The 14,712-nt window shown below is 49.2% G+C and overlaps 1 protein-coding gene across 2 annotated transcripts in view; it reads left to right on the top strand.

Moving 5' to 3' along the window:
• LOC133417743 (PH and SEC7 domain-containing protein 1-like) overlaps positions 1–14,712 on the top strand; it is a 29,785-nt gene that overhangs the window by 2,308 nt on the left and 12,765 nt on the right. Inside the window, exons 2-12 of one of the 2 annotated variants that reach the window (XM_061705812.1) lie at positions 3,079–3,256; positions 4,117–4,144; positions 4,213–5,856; positions 6,282–6,387; positions 6,968–7,490; positions 7,723–8,073; positions 8,932–9,054; positions 9,122–9,202; positions 9,281–9,393; positions 11,914–11,972; positions 14,175–14,264. In XM_061705812.1, the coding sequence (XP_061561796.1) occupies positions 4,231–5,856; positions 6,282–6,387; positions 6,968–7,490; positions 7,723–8,073; positions 8,932–9,054; positions 9,122–9,202; positions 9,281–9,393; positions 11,914–11,972; positions 14,175–14,264 (3,072 nt within the window). In that variant the 5' untranslated portion in view covers positions 3,079–3,256; positions 4,117–4,144; positions 4,213–4,230. Of the gene's footprint in view, positions 1–3,078; positions 3,257–4,116; positions 5,857–6,281; positions 6,388–6,967; positions 7,491–7,722; positions 8,074–8,931; positions 9,055–9,121; positions 9,203–9,280; positions 9,394–11,913; positions 11,973–14,174; positions 14,265–14,712 lie in introns of both variants that reach the window. The other variant, XM_061705813.1, reaches the window with a different exon arrangement.

Here is a 14,712-nt window from a genome sequence, read left to right as displayed (position 1 = left end):
GCCAGCCTGTCAGTCCGCGTGTGCGTTCTGTAAGCTTAAGGCCAACTAGCGCTATGCTGGCCAACAATCAAATACCCTATATTTACATAGTCCAGTTGATTTGTTTCGCCCTTAATCACAGGCCCGCTGTTGGCAATAATTGACGACATCCCCTAATGTGACCCCCCCCCCCAATCAGACAAGGAAAAAGTCCAAACCCATCTTGGGGTAAAACCCGTGTGATGTGCTCCCGCCCTCTGGTTTTGGTCAGCACGCGAGCAGCTGAGTTTTGCAGTAGCAGTAGCGCTGATGTTGTTTTGGGGAAGACCAGAGCGCAGAGAGTTCTTCATGTGGAACAAAGCGCCGTACGATACATTGTGATCTACTCGCTCACGGCCCGCTATTGCACTGCAGACTGACTCACCCTAACATGGGGCAACACGACACTGTGACATCCATCACAGCCGGGTCGTCACAAAAGGGGGATCCTTCCATCACAGTCGGGGCCGGGGATTGAACCCGGGTCCTCAGAACAGAACTCAGTCGCCACCGTGCCGCCCTGTTACAACCAACATCATATTAAACCAGGTGGATTTAGAACGGGATCTCACTTCAAATCATATGTGAGTCAAGGCAGGTGAGCCAATACTTGGGGTAGTATAGTTGTCTCTGTGTGTGTGTGTGTTTATACACACATATATATATATATATATATATATATATGCAATTCCAATGAAGTTGGGACGTGAAAGATAAATAAAAACAGAATACAATGATTTGCAAATCATGTTCAACCTATATTTTGTTAAATACACTACAAAGACGATATTTAATGTAGAAACTGATCGACTTGGTTGTTTTTTGGAAATAATCATGAACTTGGAATTTGATGGCTGCAACGCGTTCCCAAAAAGCTGCGGCCGGCTCACGTTTCCCACTGTGTTACATCACCTTTCCTTTGAACAACATTCAATGAACGTTTGGGAACTGAGGACACTCATTGTTGAAGCTTTGTACGTGGAATTCTTTCCCATTCTTGATACCTGTCCCATCTTTTTTGGAACGTGTTCCGGCCATAAAATTCTAAGGTCATGATTATTTGCTAAAAACAATAAATTGTATCACTTTGAACATTACATAGCTTGTCTTTGTAGTGCATTCAATTAAATATAGGTTGAGCATGAATTGCAAATCATTGTATTGTGTTTTTATTTATGTTTAACACAACGTCCCAACTTCATTGGAATTGGGGTTGCATATATATATATATATATATATGATGTGTGTGGATGAGGGTGGGCCAGCTTTTGAGCACAAGGACCACAGAGTTTTTCAATGAACAGATGATTTTAAATGATATTTATAATGAATGTGATTTTAATGAATCAAACTTGCACGTTCTCCCCGTGCCTGCGTGGGTTTTCTCCGGGAACTCCGGTTTCCTCCCACATCCCCAAAACATGCATTCATTGGAGACTCTAAATTGCCCGTAGGCGTGACTGTGAGTGCGAATGGTTGTTTGTTTGTTTGTGGCCTGCGATTGGCTGGCAACCGGTTGAGGGCGTACCCCGCCTCCTGCCCGATGACAGCCGGGATGGGCTCCGGCACGCCCGCGACCCTCGTGAGAAGAAGCGGCTCAGAAAATGGATGGATGGATGGATGGATGGAAACTATGATTTAAGAGAAAATAGGAAATGAAAGATTTCAAAATTCAAAATAAATACATGGTTAATGTACCGTGTGCAATGTAAAATTGTTGCTATTACACCTATTTTCAATTTGACGACTGCATCGTTTGTCAAATGCATCCGTCCGTTCTCGACACCGCACGTCCGGTCGAGGGTCGCGGGGCGCTGGGACCGATCCCGGCGAAACTACGCGCCGAAGCGGTCGCGGGACACACGTCGACACGGACGACCGCTCGCACGCGCGTTCACGTGGTCGCTGGGTGGGAATTGAACCCACGCCGCCGCCAGGGAAATGTACCAGTACGCCATCAGCGACCTTCTACAGTACACACACTACAGTACCAATACAATCACATCAATCGCACGAAAGAAACCATGATTTTCAAGGCCACATGCTATCAGAGGTGGGTCGGAACGCGCTACATTTACTCAAGTAACCTCTTCCTTAAACTGTACTTGTCAGAGTACTTTAAATGCACTGTACTTTTTACTTTTACTGGAGTATTTATGTGAAGAAGGATCGATCGACATGCCGTTCGGTAATTTTTGTTATTCATTCTTGCGCGTGCGCGTCTATTTTTAGACTCCATCTTCGACTTCCGATTGGGCGCCCTAATGTAATTCACCAATCAGACGAGACAAGGCCGCGCACGTAGCCTTCGCGAGCCAATCAAAATGCCTTATTTTGGGGGAACAGCCGCGTGACTCGTGTTTATTTGACGGCCTCCCCCAAAACGGCAGCTCTCTCGTGCAGCTCTTCAATTGGGACTGCCCGAATTGAGAAAAGCAAAACACCTCGCGGAAAGTTGCAGATGTCGCTATTGTGGTTTTGGCTTGGCTAGCTCGATGGTGTCGCGCACGCGCGCAATCACGAAGTCTGTTCAGCACTCAGCCAACAGCTTCTTCAAGAAGTCATTTAAGGGAATCCAGCAAACAATGTTTCTGTAAGGCCCAACGTATGTTGTGTTGGTTTTGGGCAAATGGTGGCAGGTGTGTGTCGACTCCCGTATAGTATTTTTTTTAAATTTGATTTGATGTTCATGCTCTGATTAAAAAAAGTTACTCTTTACTTCGTGGTAGTTTTTTCATTGAGTACTTTCTTACTCAAGTAAATATCTGGATGACTACTTTTTACTTTTTTTTACTACGTTCTTCGGCCGGCCCGGGAACGCCTCGGGATCCCCCCGGAAGAGCTGGAGGAAGTGGCTGGGGAGAGGCAAGTCTGGGCGTCCCTGCTCAAGCTGCTGACCCCGCGACCCGACCTCGGATAAGCGCTAGAAATGGATGGATGGGAAAATCATTCGAAATGAATTGGAATTCACTTGTTTAATTCGAAATGTGCGTGTCGCCGCCTGCTGGATGAAAGTCAACCCGTCCCACGTGCTCTTCCTCCTCCTCCTCTCCATCCCAGCGTTGCGTGCACTGCAGCAGCGCGCGCGCACGCTCGGCGACGGGCGGGGCTGCGGTACGGCGCGCGTCCCCTCTCCCGCCCGACGACCCCCGCCAGGACGGACGTACGAACTGCGGCGGCGAGATGCCGCCGTCGTGATCCTCGTCAACATGGCTGCCGAGCCAGCTTCCGTCCTGCTGTGAGTAACCCTTCCTCGTCCTCCTCATCCTCCTTTTCGTGAGCCCCCCGACATGCGACCGACACATCAGCTTCTGTGTGACATTCGCACAACTTTGCGCCTGCATGACAAAAGTTGCTGACGTCTTCATCATCGTCTTCATGTTTACCCTCTGCATGACCTCTTGCACGCTCACGTCTGGTGACGTCACTCAGACTTCCCTGCCAGTTCAAATATTTGACTTCCGAAACAAATTGACTTCTGAAGTCATCAGTGGCAGCGAATGAGCACACAGCACGTGACAAAGCACACAAACATGCGACACACACAAACGCACGACACATGCAGTACTTATGCAATACAAACACACAGCGCATACCACAAAAACAACACATCCATGCAAACAACACGTGCATGACATTACAAAACATACACACATACAGTACAATACACACACTTACACAACATATAGCACCCAAACACAACTGACACACACACTCAGACAATGCACACACAACACACACACACACACATACAGTTCGCGCACTTACACGTTCACGACAAACAACACAGACACACACACACACACACGCAACAAATAACACCACACACACATACATAACACAAACACAGAGCACACGCCACAAAAACAAGATGCATACAACACACACATTCATTCATCTATTCACACAAACATTTGAGTTCATGCTACAGTGTGACGGTGCGTGTGCGTGTGTGTGCGTGTGTGCCTCAGCGCGACTCCTCCACACGGTTGTCGGGCAGTTGGAAGACTGGATGCGACACAGATGATTGGCTTTCCCAGAAAGTTGTGAATGTCTTTAAAAAAAAGGATCCTTAACAAGCTCCTCCCACTTTTCCAGGTGTCGTCAAGGTGGGGCTTAGTCGAAGGTACCCCACACACACACACACACACACACACACACACACACTAACCATCTCAATAACTCACCCCAAAGACAAAGGGGGACGGGGCCATGTCCCAACCCAGCAACGTCCTCCGTCTGTATGTGGAAGTCAGGTCCTCTTCTGATCCGAGCGGAGGCGGGGAAACTTTTGGAAGACGTGAACGCAGTCCTCCTCTGACCCGCTCGGGACTTAAGGACAACGCTCAGGACCTCCTGTCCCGGCTCAGCAGCCAGACCCCCACCAGGTGTCGCACCCGTGGTCCTAACCTACTCCACCAGTCTCCTTCAGACTCTGGAAGGTCTCAGCTCCATCAACCTATTAGCGCTCCCTGGGCATCCGAGCGCTGGAGTCTACCATGTGACATGAAGACTTCCAGCAAGGCCTGCTCCAACAGGAAAGAGGTAATTGATGGGAAGCGGTCTGTGGTCTCCTTCAGTTACGTGCAGAAGTCCAACGTGAAGACTTTAAGCAGTCCAGGGAGCAATCAGGAAAGATCTCACCAGGTCCACAAAAGGATCTCTGACCCTCTTTGGTTTGGGAATCCCAGTTCCTCATGCAGCTCGAGTCCCAAAGTGACATTCCGACCTTCAGGTTCTCTGGACCCCATCAGCAGGGCTGCGACTCGAAGGGCTTTGGAAGACTTTGGTTCACCGTTATTGAGGCTCAAAGTGGCGCATGCGCTGGCGCGCTCGGCGTGGTCCCAGACCCACCGTCCGGCCCGCTGTCAGTCCTGGTCTGGCTCTCCTGTCCTGCATCACAACATGAACCTGAAAGACCGTGGGATGTGGGGCTGGCCTCAGACTCCGGTGTCAGACCGACAGGCCTCACAGTCCCCGAGCCCCCTTTTCCGCGGCCAAAGACCTGCTGACTTTGGAGATGACATCGTGGAAGGTTTAAACCAGTTGAGTGGCGTCTCTAAACGTTCACCCCGCCGCTGGGCTCATCCCGAAGAATCTGGACCCACGACTCCACAACGAAGCCTGAAGATGAACATCCCAGTACACGCGGCAGCCGCAGACCGGGCTCCTCCCATAGGGGGACCCCTCCACCAGTCCGGCCAGCTCCTGAGCTCGGCACCGCCATCTCGGTCGCCCTCCCATCCTACCCGTGTCCACCTCCCGTCTCGCCCTCCTACCGAGCTCAGCTCCCCCATCAGGGACCCTGGCCTGTCCCTGGGCAACCGCCGGCCACCTGACAGCCCCACCCTGCATCGATACCAGGCGCCCCAGTACACCGGCGGGAACTGGAGGGGCTCAAGGTGCAGAGAAAGGGGAGAGCACTCGGAGATGACCGGCAAAGTCTTCATCGCTCAGAGTTTTGAGGGGGCACCCGATAAGGGGCGGAGTAGCAGTCAGTTCCCAGTCCCAGTCTGTGGGACCTGGCACGGGGTGGGTCTGTTCCCAGTCCCGGACAGCGACCAGACTTGCGGTGAGCCCGGGCGGCTTGGATCTCTCAACCCGACGATGCAACAGAAGCGAGCGGAGCAGAGAAGGAGAGAGCACCTCCTTCTGGGCCCCGTGGTCCCGGACTCTCCGGACGATGACCGGGACCACCCTTTGGAGGCCATGGGAGGATCCTCACGGAGCTCCAGCGGGGTAACGGGCAGTTTGGGAGACGGGGAGTGCGTGTCACCGGAGTCCCTTCAGTCCGGTCACCAGGGCAACGAGACCGGAGCCTCCACTGGAAGAATACAGGTGGGACCTGGACCTCCGGCCCCCCACCTTGGGTTGAAAACTTGTCAGCGAAAGTTGGAAACTTTCCATGGGAATTAATTGGAATTTATGGGAATAAACGGAAGGAAACCAAGAATTGATCAAATTGAAGGTTGACTTTTGATAGGGAACCGAACCCTTACATACTGTTCGGGTCAAATCTGGCCCATTTAGACATTTGACAGCATTAACCCTGAAACCTAATGACTTTTCCAAAATTGATCATAATTAATGAAACATTTCCCACGAAAAGCTTCCGATTTGGAATATTTCCCAAATCCCCCATCCTAACCTTCCATACAAATTTACCAGAAATGGTTTCACCCCTTTGTCACCCGACCCTAACCGGTCTCTGCTAAGCTCAGCTCGTCTGAGTTTGTTTTTTGTTGTCGTCGGGACTTTTTCAGACGGACAGCGCGGCACCCGTCCTATCGCTGCACTGTCAGAAGATCGCTCGAGCCAAGTGGGAGTTTCTCTTCGGACCCGAAGAGGGCGCCGGCAGCGGGCCCGCAAGTAACGAAGGACTCATTTGTTGGCTTGATGTAAACACAGCAGGCTCGGGTGTTCGGCATCGTTCGCTCATTCCCCGCTCGCTAGATAGCGCGAGAGATATAGTGGACCGAGATAGTTCCTTGAGAAATCCTTTTGTAGTGATTGGAGAGGGTCGGGAATGCGTGAATGATTCCCAACGTAGCGACTGCGTTGGGAATCATTCGTCATTCCCGACTCCCTTATCACAAGGTGGAGATTTTTATTAGTGGATGACAGATGTGGATTTTTTTTTAGGCAGATGCTGATTCCAATATTTGGCAGAATGAAACTGTTAATCGGCCGTTTAATGAAAAAAAAACATATAAATAAAGTTGTTTTATATATATATATATATATATATATATATATATATACACACACACATTTTTTTTTTTGGGTCCATTAACGCTAACAACAATAAAGACGTCCCAAAAAATATGTGAATATGTTAATGTGCTAATAGCGAATATGTAGGGCAAAATGGCAGACTCGCTATATGGTACATAAGGAACGATTCCCAACATGTAAACATCTTGTAAAGCTGTTTTTCTTCTTCATGTAGACTTTGCGGAAGCTTCCACAGCGCCGCCAAGTGGAAACTCCAGCGAATCGCCCACCCCCACGCCTCCGTCCTCCCTGCCAGCGCTCTCCGCCAGTCAGCACGTCCGACACGTTGAGGTGGAATTGGTGACCCCGCCCCCTCCCGTCGAGCGGTCCCTCGAAACAGGCGTCATCCGCCGGACCCTGAAATACTCGGAGACGGACCTGGACGCCGTCCCGCTGCGCTGCTACCGAGAGACGGACATCGACGAGCTGCTGATGGACGGGCGGGACGACGAAGACTCAGCGTTTGCGAGCAACAGAAGCGCCCGCGGCGGGAGTCCTCAGGGGTCAGGGCTGGGGCCTTACGGGTTTGGATTAGGGGCCGATAGCGGAACGGGGGAGGAAGAGGGGAGTCGAGAACGAGACCAGGAAGAGAAGGAGGAAGAGGTGGTGAGCTGGGCCAGTGTGAGGATGCAAGGAGACAACAGGAAGCAACAGGACACAGCGCAGGAACAGGAACGACACTGCCCACGCATGAAGAGGTATGCAGCTCGTCACAAACACGCAATGCCAATTCACCCCTCTTTTATTGATACAAGTTCGATAGGATACACGTAAACACGAATGAAGTTGCCGAAGTTGGCCTGCGCATAACCCCGATAGTGAAAATTGGTGAAAATTAGATGGCCGTTATAATTGCCATCAAATTGTACAACGCGTGTGGAAGGGATTGATGGCACGACTGGATTTCGACTGCTGCCGTTTTGTCTGCAGAGCGTCGGAGTGCTTCTTCGACACCCGCCACCCGGCTCTTAAATCGCCCATCCGGGTGTCGGGTCCTCGTGGCGCCGCCGAGGACACCTTCAGCCGCCATTTTGAGAGCATCATGGAGTCGGCGTGTGCCAAGGGGACATCCTACGACCGTCTGTACGGCCGGGCCACTGCGGGGCGCCCGGCCTTGGCGCCGCTGGCCCGCCAGGAGAGGCCCACCCTGTCTGACTCCGACGCCACGCGGGCGCCGTCCAGCGAGAGGCTGAGCAGCGGCTCGGAGGACACGCCCCCCGGGAGGCGGGGCTACTCTCAGCTGGGCAACAGCTGGGGCAGCCAGGCGCCGTCTGTGCTGAGGTCGGCGCAGATGCGTTCCAATGCCGGGAAAAAAAGTCGATATCAGGGAACAAATAGAGAAGCTCTGCAGCTTCTTTGGACCTTCTGCCACCTAGTGGAGGAGCATAACATTTTTGTGCTAAATGTTGCTGGCATAGATAGACGAACAAAGATGTTTTTTGTGGTCAATCATTTTTCACTCAACTGAAATTGGAGGAAAAAATCGAACAATCACATCGACTGTCGAGAAATGAATCGAATTACAACTGAGGTTGGAAATGTAGCTTCGCGCTTCTGATAGTGATTAATTGGGCCAGTCGATTCATCGGTCGATATTAGCCCGAGACGTGAATACATCACAAGCGAAGACAAAAATAATCACATTCAAACAAACAAAAAATGAGCAAGAATTGGACGATTTTCTTGCAAATTTTTGCTGATTTTTGTTTTTCGGACACGTTAACACATTACAAGCGAAGACAAAGATAATGACATTCAAAAGAGATTCCTCCCAAAAATCAGCAGAGAATCAGGCAACTTTTCTCTGTTGTAAAGTTAGACGCATTCTAAAGGATACTTATAAATTATTGTAAAATTATTACATTATTATTATTATTAATTAAATTATTATCAAACTGTTCAATGTTTTGCCTGTAATTCCTATCTTTGTTGTCATAAGCATTAAGGGACCCAAAAAAAAGAAATGATTTTATTCAATTAATTATCGGCCAAATATCACAATCGCGCTCAAAAAGTCCCCATCTAATGTTGAGGCCGACAGAGAAGGCCTTGCTGGCCCTGGCTGCTGACCGCGGATGACGATGATGACGATGATGATGATGATGATGATGTCGCCCTTCCTCTCTGCTCGGTCACCAGGGAGACGGCGGTCCAGCGGGGGGTGTCGGACCGAGAGGGAGACGCGAGCGATGACGCGACGCGACGCCTGCGCCGCTTGGACGACTCCCGCCAGGCGGACGCGGCGCGCCGGCTCAGCGGCAAGTGAGTGGCCTGACGGAACGCCTGATGCATGCTGGGAAATCTTCTCTTTCTTCTTCTCGTGTCGCAGCAACGACTTCAGCCGCCCGGTGGCCGACGAGTACCTGACACTCTTCGACTTCTCGCACCTGCGCCTCGACCGAGCCCTCAGGTGTGCGCGTGTGCCGGGTTGCTTAACGTGCTCAACCACGCCCTCTGGTGGACAGCCGGTGCGCGTGTGTGTTTTCAGGGTGTTCCTGAAGCAGGTGGCGGTCTTGGGGGAAAGTCACAATCGAGAGAGGCTCCTCGCCCACTTTTCTCGACGTTATTGGCTGTGCAACCCCAGACTTTTTCCTTCGTCGGGTGAGAACGACCACGCAACGCTTTCACCCATATGTACAATCGTGCAACGCTCTCACACATACATGCATACAACCATGCGACTCTCTCACACGTTCATACAAGCACACAAAGCTGTCGCTCATGCGTACAGCCACGCAACGCACTCACACATGGAGACCCTTTCCAAAATATTTGAATATCATGGAAAAGTTTATTTATTTCCATAATTCCATTCAAAAAGATAAACTTTCATATATTATCGATTCAGGGCCCACTATGTAAACAATTTATTTGTTTCTTTTTACAAAATTGGGCTACCAGCTCATAAAACCCACGAAATCAGGACTTCCAAACATTAGAATACTGTGAAGAAACCACCATTTACTACTCAGTTCCATCCATTTCCATTTCCATTTCCATTTCCGTCCATCCATCCATTTTCGACCGCTTATCCGAGGTCGGGTCGCGGGGGCAGTAGCTTTAGCAGGGACGCCCAGACCTCCCTCTCCCCAGCCACTTCATCCAGCTCTCCCGGGGGGTTCCCGAGGCGTTCCCGGGCCAGCCGAAGGGCGAGCTCGGACACCCCGCGGAGGAAACTCGTTTCGGCCGCTCGTATCCGGGATCTGGTTCTTTGGGTCACGACCCGCGGCTCGTGACCATAGGTGAGGGTAGGAACGTAGATCGACCGGTAAATCGAGAGCTTCGCCTTTCGGCTCAGCTCCTTCTTCGCCACGACGGATCGATACGAAGTGCGCATCGATGCAGACGCCGCACCGATCCGCCTCTCGATCTCCCGTTCCGTTCTTCCCTCGCTCCTGAACGAGACCCCGAGATACTTGAACTCCTCCACTTGGGACAGGATCTCATCCCGACCCGGAGAGGACCACGGTCTCAGATTTGGAGGTGCTGATTCTCATCCCAGCCGCTTCACACTCTGTCTCTGTCTCAGACAAACAACGCGCAAGTTATTTGCACTCTGTGCGCAACAGAAGTACGTCGTGGGGAACGTCATCTAAATGCTTCAACAACAAATTTGATCGAGCACCTGAAGAATGTGCACGAGGAGGAGCGTGAGGCGTTCAAGCAACGCAGCGTGGGGGGGGGGGGAGTCAAACGGACTCAAACTGTGGACAACGCCCTTCCATATAGCTGGGACAGTGAGAAAGTTAGAATAAGCAAGGCATTAACAGGATTTATTCAAATAATTTCATTACAGTAAGCGAGCACCCATTATTTCTGTCATGTAATGTTGATCTGACCTAACCTTGTGTCAGTGGCCAATCCTAGAGGTCATCGGTGTTTTGTCTAAAACGCTCGAGAATAATTTGAGCAGGGTCGGTCGGACGGGCTCCAGCGCCCTCGTGAGGAGAAGCTGCACGCAAAATGGATGCTTGGATGGATGGATACAGTACACAAGTACAGTACAATAAAGGAACAAGTCGTGTCAATGGACACATTGCTCCGTCTCGTCATCAGATCGCTGATCGGTTATGTCTTTTTTCAAACTTGCTGATCGGTGATCGGTCCCAAAAATCCGGATCGTGTAAAGCCTAGTTCTCGTGAACAAAAAAGTAACTGTTGGCAGTTAAATCAAAGTAACTGTAATCTGACTACTCTAATAGGAAAAGTACCACATTTTTGGAGTGACGTCTTACTTAGTTACCCGTTACCGGCGTCACTGGCTCTCACATATACATACGACCGCGCAACGCTCTCACGCCTACGTACATACAACCACGCGACTCTCTCACAATTCGTACGACCGTGCAATCCTCTCACTCATACGTACGACCACACTACCCTCATTTAATCTCATTTTTATTTGAAATTCATTTAATTATTACAAATTCAACAATTATGAAGTAAAATAAACCGTCTTACTAATAGTTGTAGTTTATTCAATCTTTGACACAATTATTTAATTCATTGGTGTCAAACGTACAGCCCGCAGGCCGTCGGGGTCCAATCGGGTTTGAGTTGGTTTCTACATGCGGACTCTTATTTTGAAACCTACGCTCTTACTTTGACACAAGCACTACAGTCATGTGCCACTTTTTGCAAGCTACTTGGGACGTGTTTCGTTCAAAGATTTAGTGCCTGGGAATGTAGTGGAGTTTGTTTTGACTTTCATCTTTAAGACGGGTTCAATACAAGGACAGCATTTCTGCAAACTCTTATTTCTTTGACTTGAAATGCGGGAAAGCAAACTTTCACAAAAGCTAACCTTCAAACATTTTGTTAAATTGCCCAACAGTTTTTGTGGCAAGCTTAAATGGTTTCTCATAACAAGTTGTTTCATAAACCGTACAAACAGGTAAAAGATCCAGTGTGATCTGTAAGTTGCATGTGTGTTCATGAAAATACGACGTTTTCAGTAGACAGATATTTGAATAAAAAAAACCATTTGAATTCACCAATTTTGGGGGAAAAAATATTCTACGACTCTTGATGATGTGAACGCTCGACCGTCCGGATTCAAGAGTAATGAAAATTGGCCCCAAATCGAAGTGCAGCAACGCTGAATGTTGTTTTTCTGTTCAGATGCCGTCCACACGCTGACGTGCGCGCTCGTGCTGCTCAACGCCGACCTGCACGGCCCAGTAAGTCTGCATGTGTGAAGGGCGCTCGTTGCGTACGTGTTCACGTGTTGAGCTGAATGGTCGCCACTCGTCACATTCCAATCATGACAATAAAATAAATGCTCATTTATAACGGGATTGCTTCCAGACCGAAGCGGAACGGAAGATGAATGAATGAATATATAATGTACTGTATTCATTCATTCATCCATCCATTTTCCATACCGCTTCTCCTCACGCGGGCGTGGTGGCGCCTATCCCAGCCGACTCCGGGCGAGAGGCGGGTTAGGGTTAGGGTTAGGGTTAGGGTTAGTCACCTAACCGGTCGCCAGCCAATCGCGGGGCACATAGAAACAAACAACCATTCGCACTCACATTCACACCTACGGGCAATTTAGAGTCTTCAATCAATCTACCACGCATGTCTTTGGGATGTGGGAGGAAAGCGGAGTGCCCGGCGAAAACCCACCCGGGCACGGGGGAGGACACGCAAACCTCATACAGGCGAGGCCGGATTTGAACCCCGGTCCCCAGAACTGTGAGGCAGATGTGCTAACCAGTCGGTTACCGTGCCGCCATATATATATATATATATATATATATATATATATATATATATACGTATATATATATATATATATATATATATACGTGTATATATATACACGTATATACGTGTATATATATACGTATATATATACGTATATATAGAGAGAGAGAGAGAGAGAGAGAGAGAGAGGATACAGAGCTATGGTTTCGTACTCTGGCATGGCGCTGGAAACCTGGCGTATGCTTTATTATTTATTTTGATTTTTTTTGTGAGACAGGACTCTAGAGTGCGACTAATTTGGTCCCATACGTGCCCTATTTTCTGAATGGTGCGGCAAGAAAAAAACAGCGTGCGTTTGGGTGCACAGTCATTTGAGAAAGAAAAAAACATTTCCGTGACATGAAAGCAGACACACGATGTTGTTTCATCATCGTGTTCTCTCAACCAATCAGCGACGGCGAAGAGCGGGGACCGTCGGTCTGATTGGATGCGTGCGTGTCTGTGCTCATGCGCGTTTGTAAAAGCAGGCACTCACGTACACGGAGTTGAAGTTTTCTGATGGCGAGCCGGTGCCGCACAGTTACAGAAAGTCGAGCGGCATAAATGGAATTAGTTCCGAAGCCGAACGCCACCGCAACGACGTGGGAACATTTTGGACTCGAGCCAGATGGACGCGGCCATCCCGCTAATGCAAACGAGCCGGTATGTCGAATTTGTCTGACGTCGCAACAATTTCGAACTCAAAGTGACAAAATCCATTTTAAATTCAACCATCCCAGCCAATTTCTTCAGCTGCGGGCAAAAAACACAGTGGCACATTTCCCGGCAGCTTGCAATTATGGAACCTTTTGCCCGATATTGCAAATCCAAAGGTGAGCACATGATACACAGTGTGGCGTCCTCACTATTGTAAGAGACGTAGCCGTTGAACATGTTGACAAAGCAGCGTTTAAAGAAAGGCGGCGGCCTTTTGAAAACTCGTCCAACTCTTCCATCAAAACGGCTCGCTTTGGTCTACTTGTTGTGCTGTTGCTAATGTTGCTACCTGCCACTCAGTGGAAACGTGATTGCTAGTTTATTGCCCCTTCAAGCATTCATCACTGTTTAGACCTCTGTGCCAAATGTTTAATATTTGTTGAAGTGCAAGTTTTATATTTTTGATCGAAGATATTCTTTTTATTGTTCTACATTGCAATGTCAATGTTCATTATTCTCAGAATAAGAATGAAAAGGGAATTATTCTTAAAAAGGATGTACTTGCATGATTATGCTCTCATATCCTATGAGCGGCGTAAAAAACATCGACGATAGTATCGTTTGTCGTGATAGTTTTGGGGGGAAAAAATGTGCTCTCGTGACAGGCCTAAACACGCATACCGAGACAGAGCAATAGAGCAATGGATAACACAAAAGTCGTATCCAAAAATGGAATAACAACTGTGATAAAAATCTGCAATGGAGCGGGACTGCGTGATATAGCGGAGGATTATTTATTGTATCTGCATTGCGTGATAAGTCGCAGGGACTCGTTGTTCCCGGGTCGGGACTCTTTGTTACCGTGACATAGCGTATGCATCCCGGGACTCACATTGTCGTAGTCCTATCATAAAGGTGCGCGGATGTCGAATGCGCTTGAGTTGATGTCCAGGTCATATGTCAATGTCGTTTGTCAGAATATTGGCGCAAAGATGTCACGTCCGCAATTTGTCGACAACTTGGAAGGGCTCGACGATGGACGACACTTCCGCAAACATCTGCTCAAAGTAAGCGCGCACACACACATTTGGGCGAAACGTCCCTCGTAGGATTGCTATCTTCATTAGCTCATGTTACTCTTTATCTTTATTTTCACTTGTGTGTGTGTGTAAACAACCCAAATGTTTGTGTTCCTTCCCGTGTGAAGTCCCCAAACATTGTTAGTGTCCCCTGAGTGGTTGCCATGGTAACACACATGGACTGCCTCGTCTTTTTATCCCATTCTTCCGGGCTCTCCGCCCGGTCGCCACGGAGATGAGGCGGCGGCCCGCATCCGTCGGTCCGGCTGGCGTCTGGCTTCTCCGTCCTAACAAGCTCGTTAGACATCGTTTGTTTGTCGTTTGGCGCTAATGACGTCCAATCCTCAGTGAGCCGAATGTCCTTCGCATCGGTCTTGTCAGTGTTCACGTCTCCTTTCGGGCACGGTACCGTTTGCGATTAGATGTTCAACAGCAC

This window comes from Phycodurus eques, chromosome 19 (assembly GCF_024500275.1).
Source record: "Phycodurus eques isolate BA_2022a chromosome 19, UOR_Pequ_1.1, whole genome shotgun sequence".
Lineage (NCBI taxonomy): Eukaryota > Metazoa > Chordata > Actinopteri > Syngnathiformes > Syngnathidae > Phycodurus > Phycodurus eques.
Note: the sequence above shows the minus strand (reverse complement) of the source record. Positions and strands in the feature narration are given on the sequence as shown.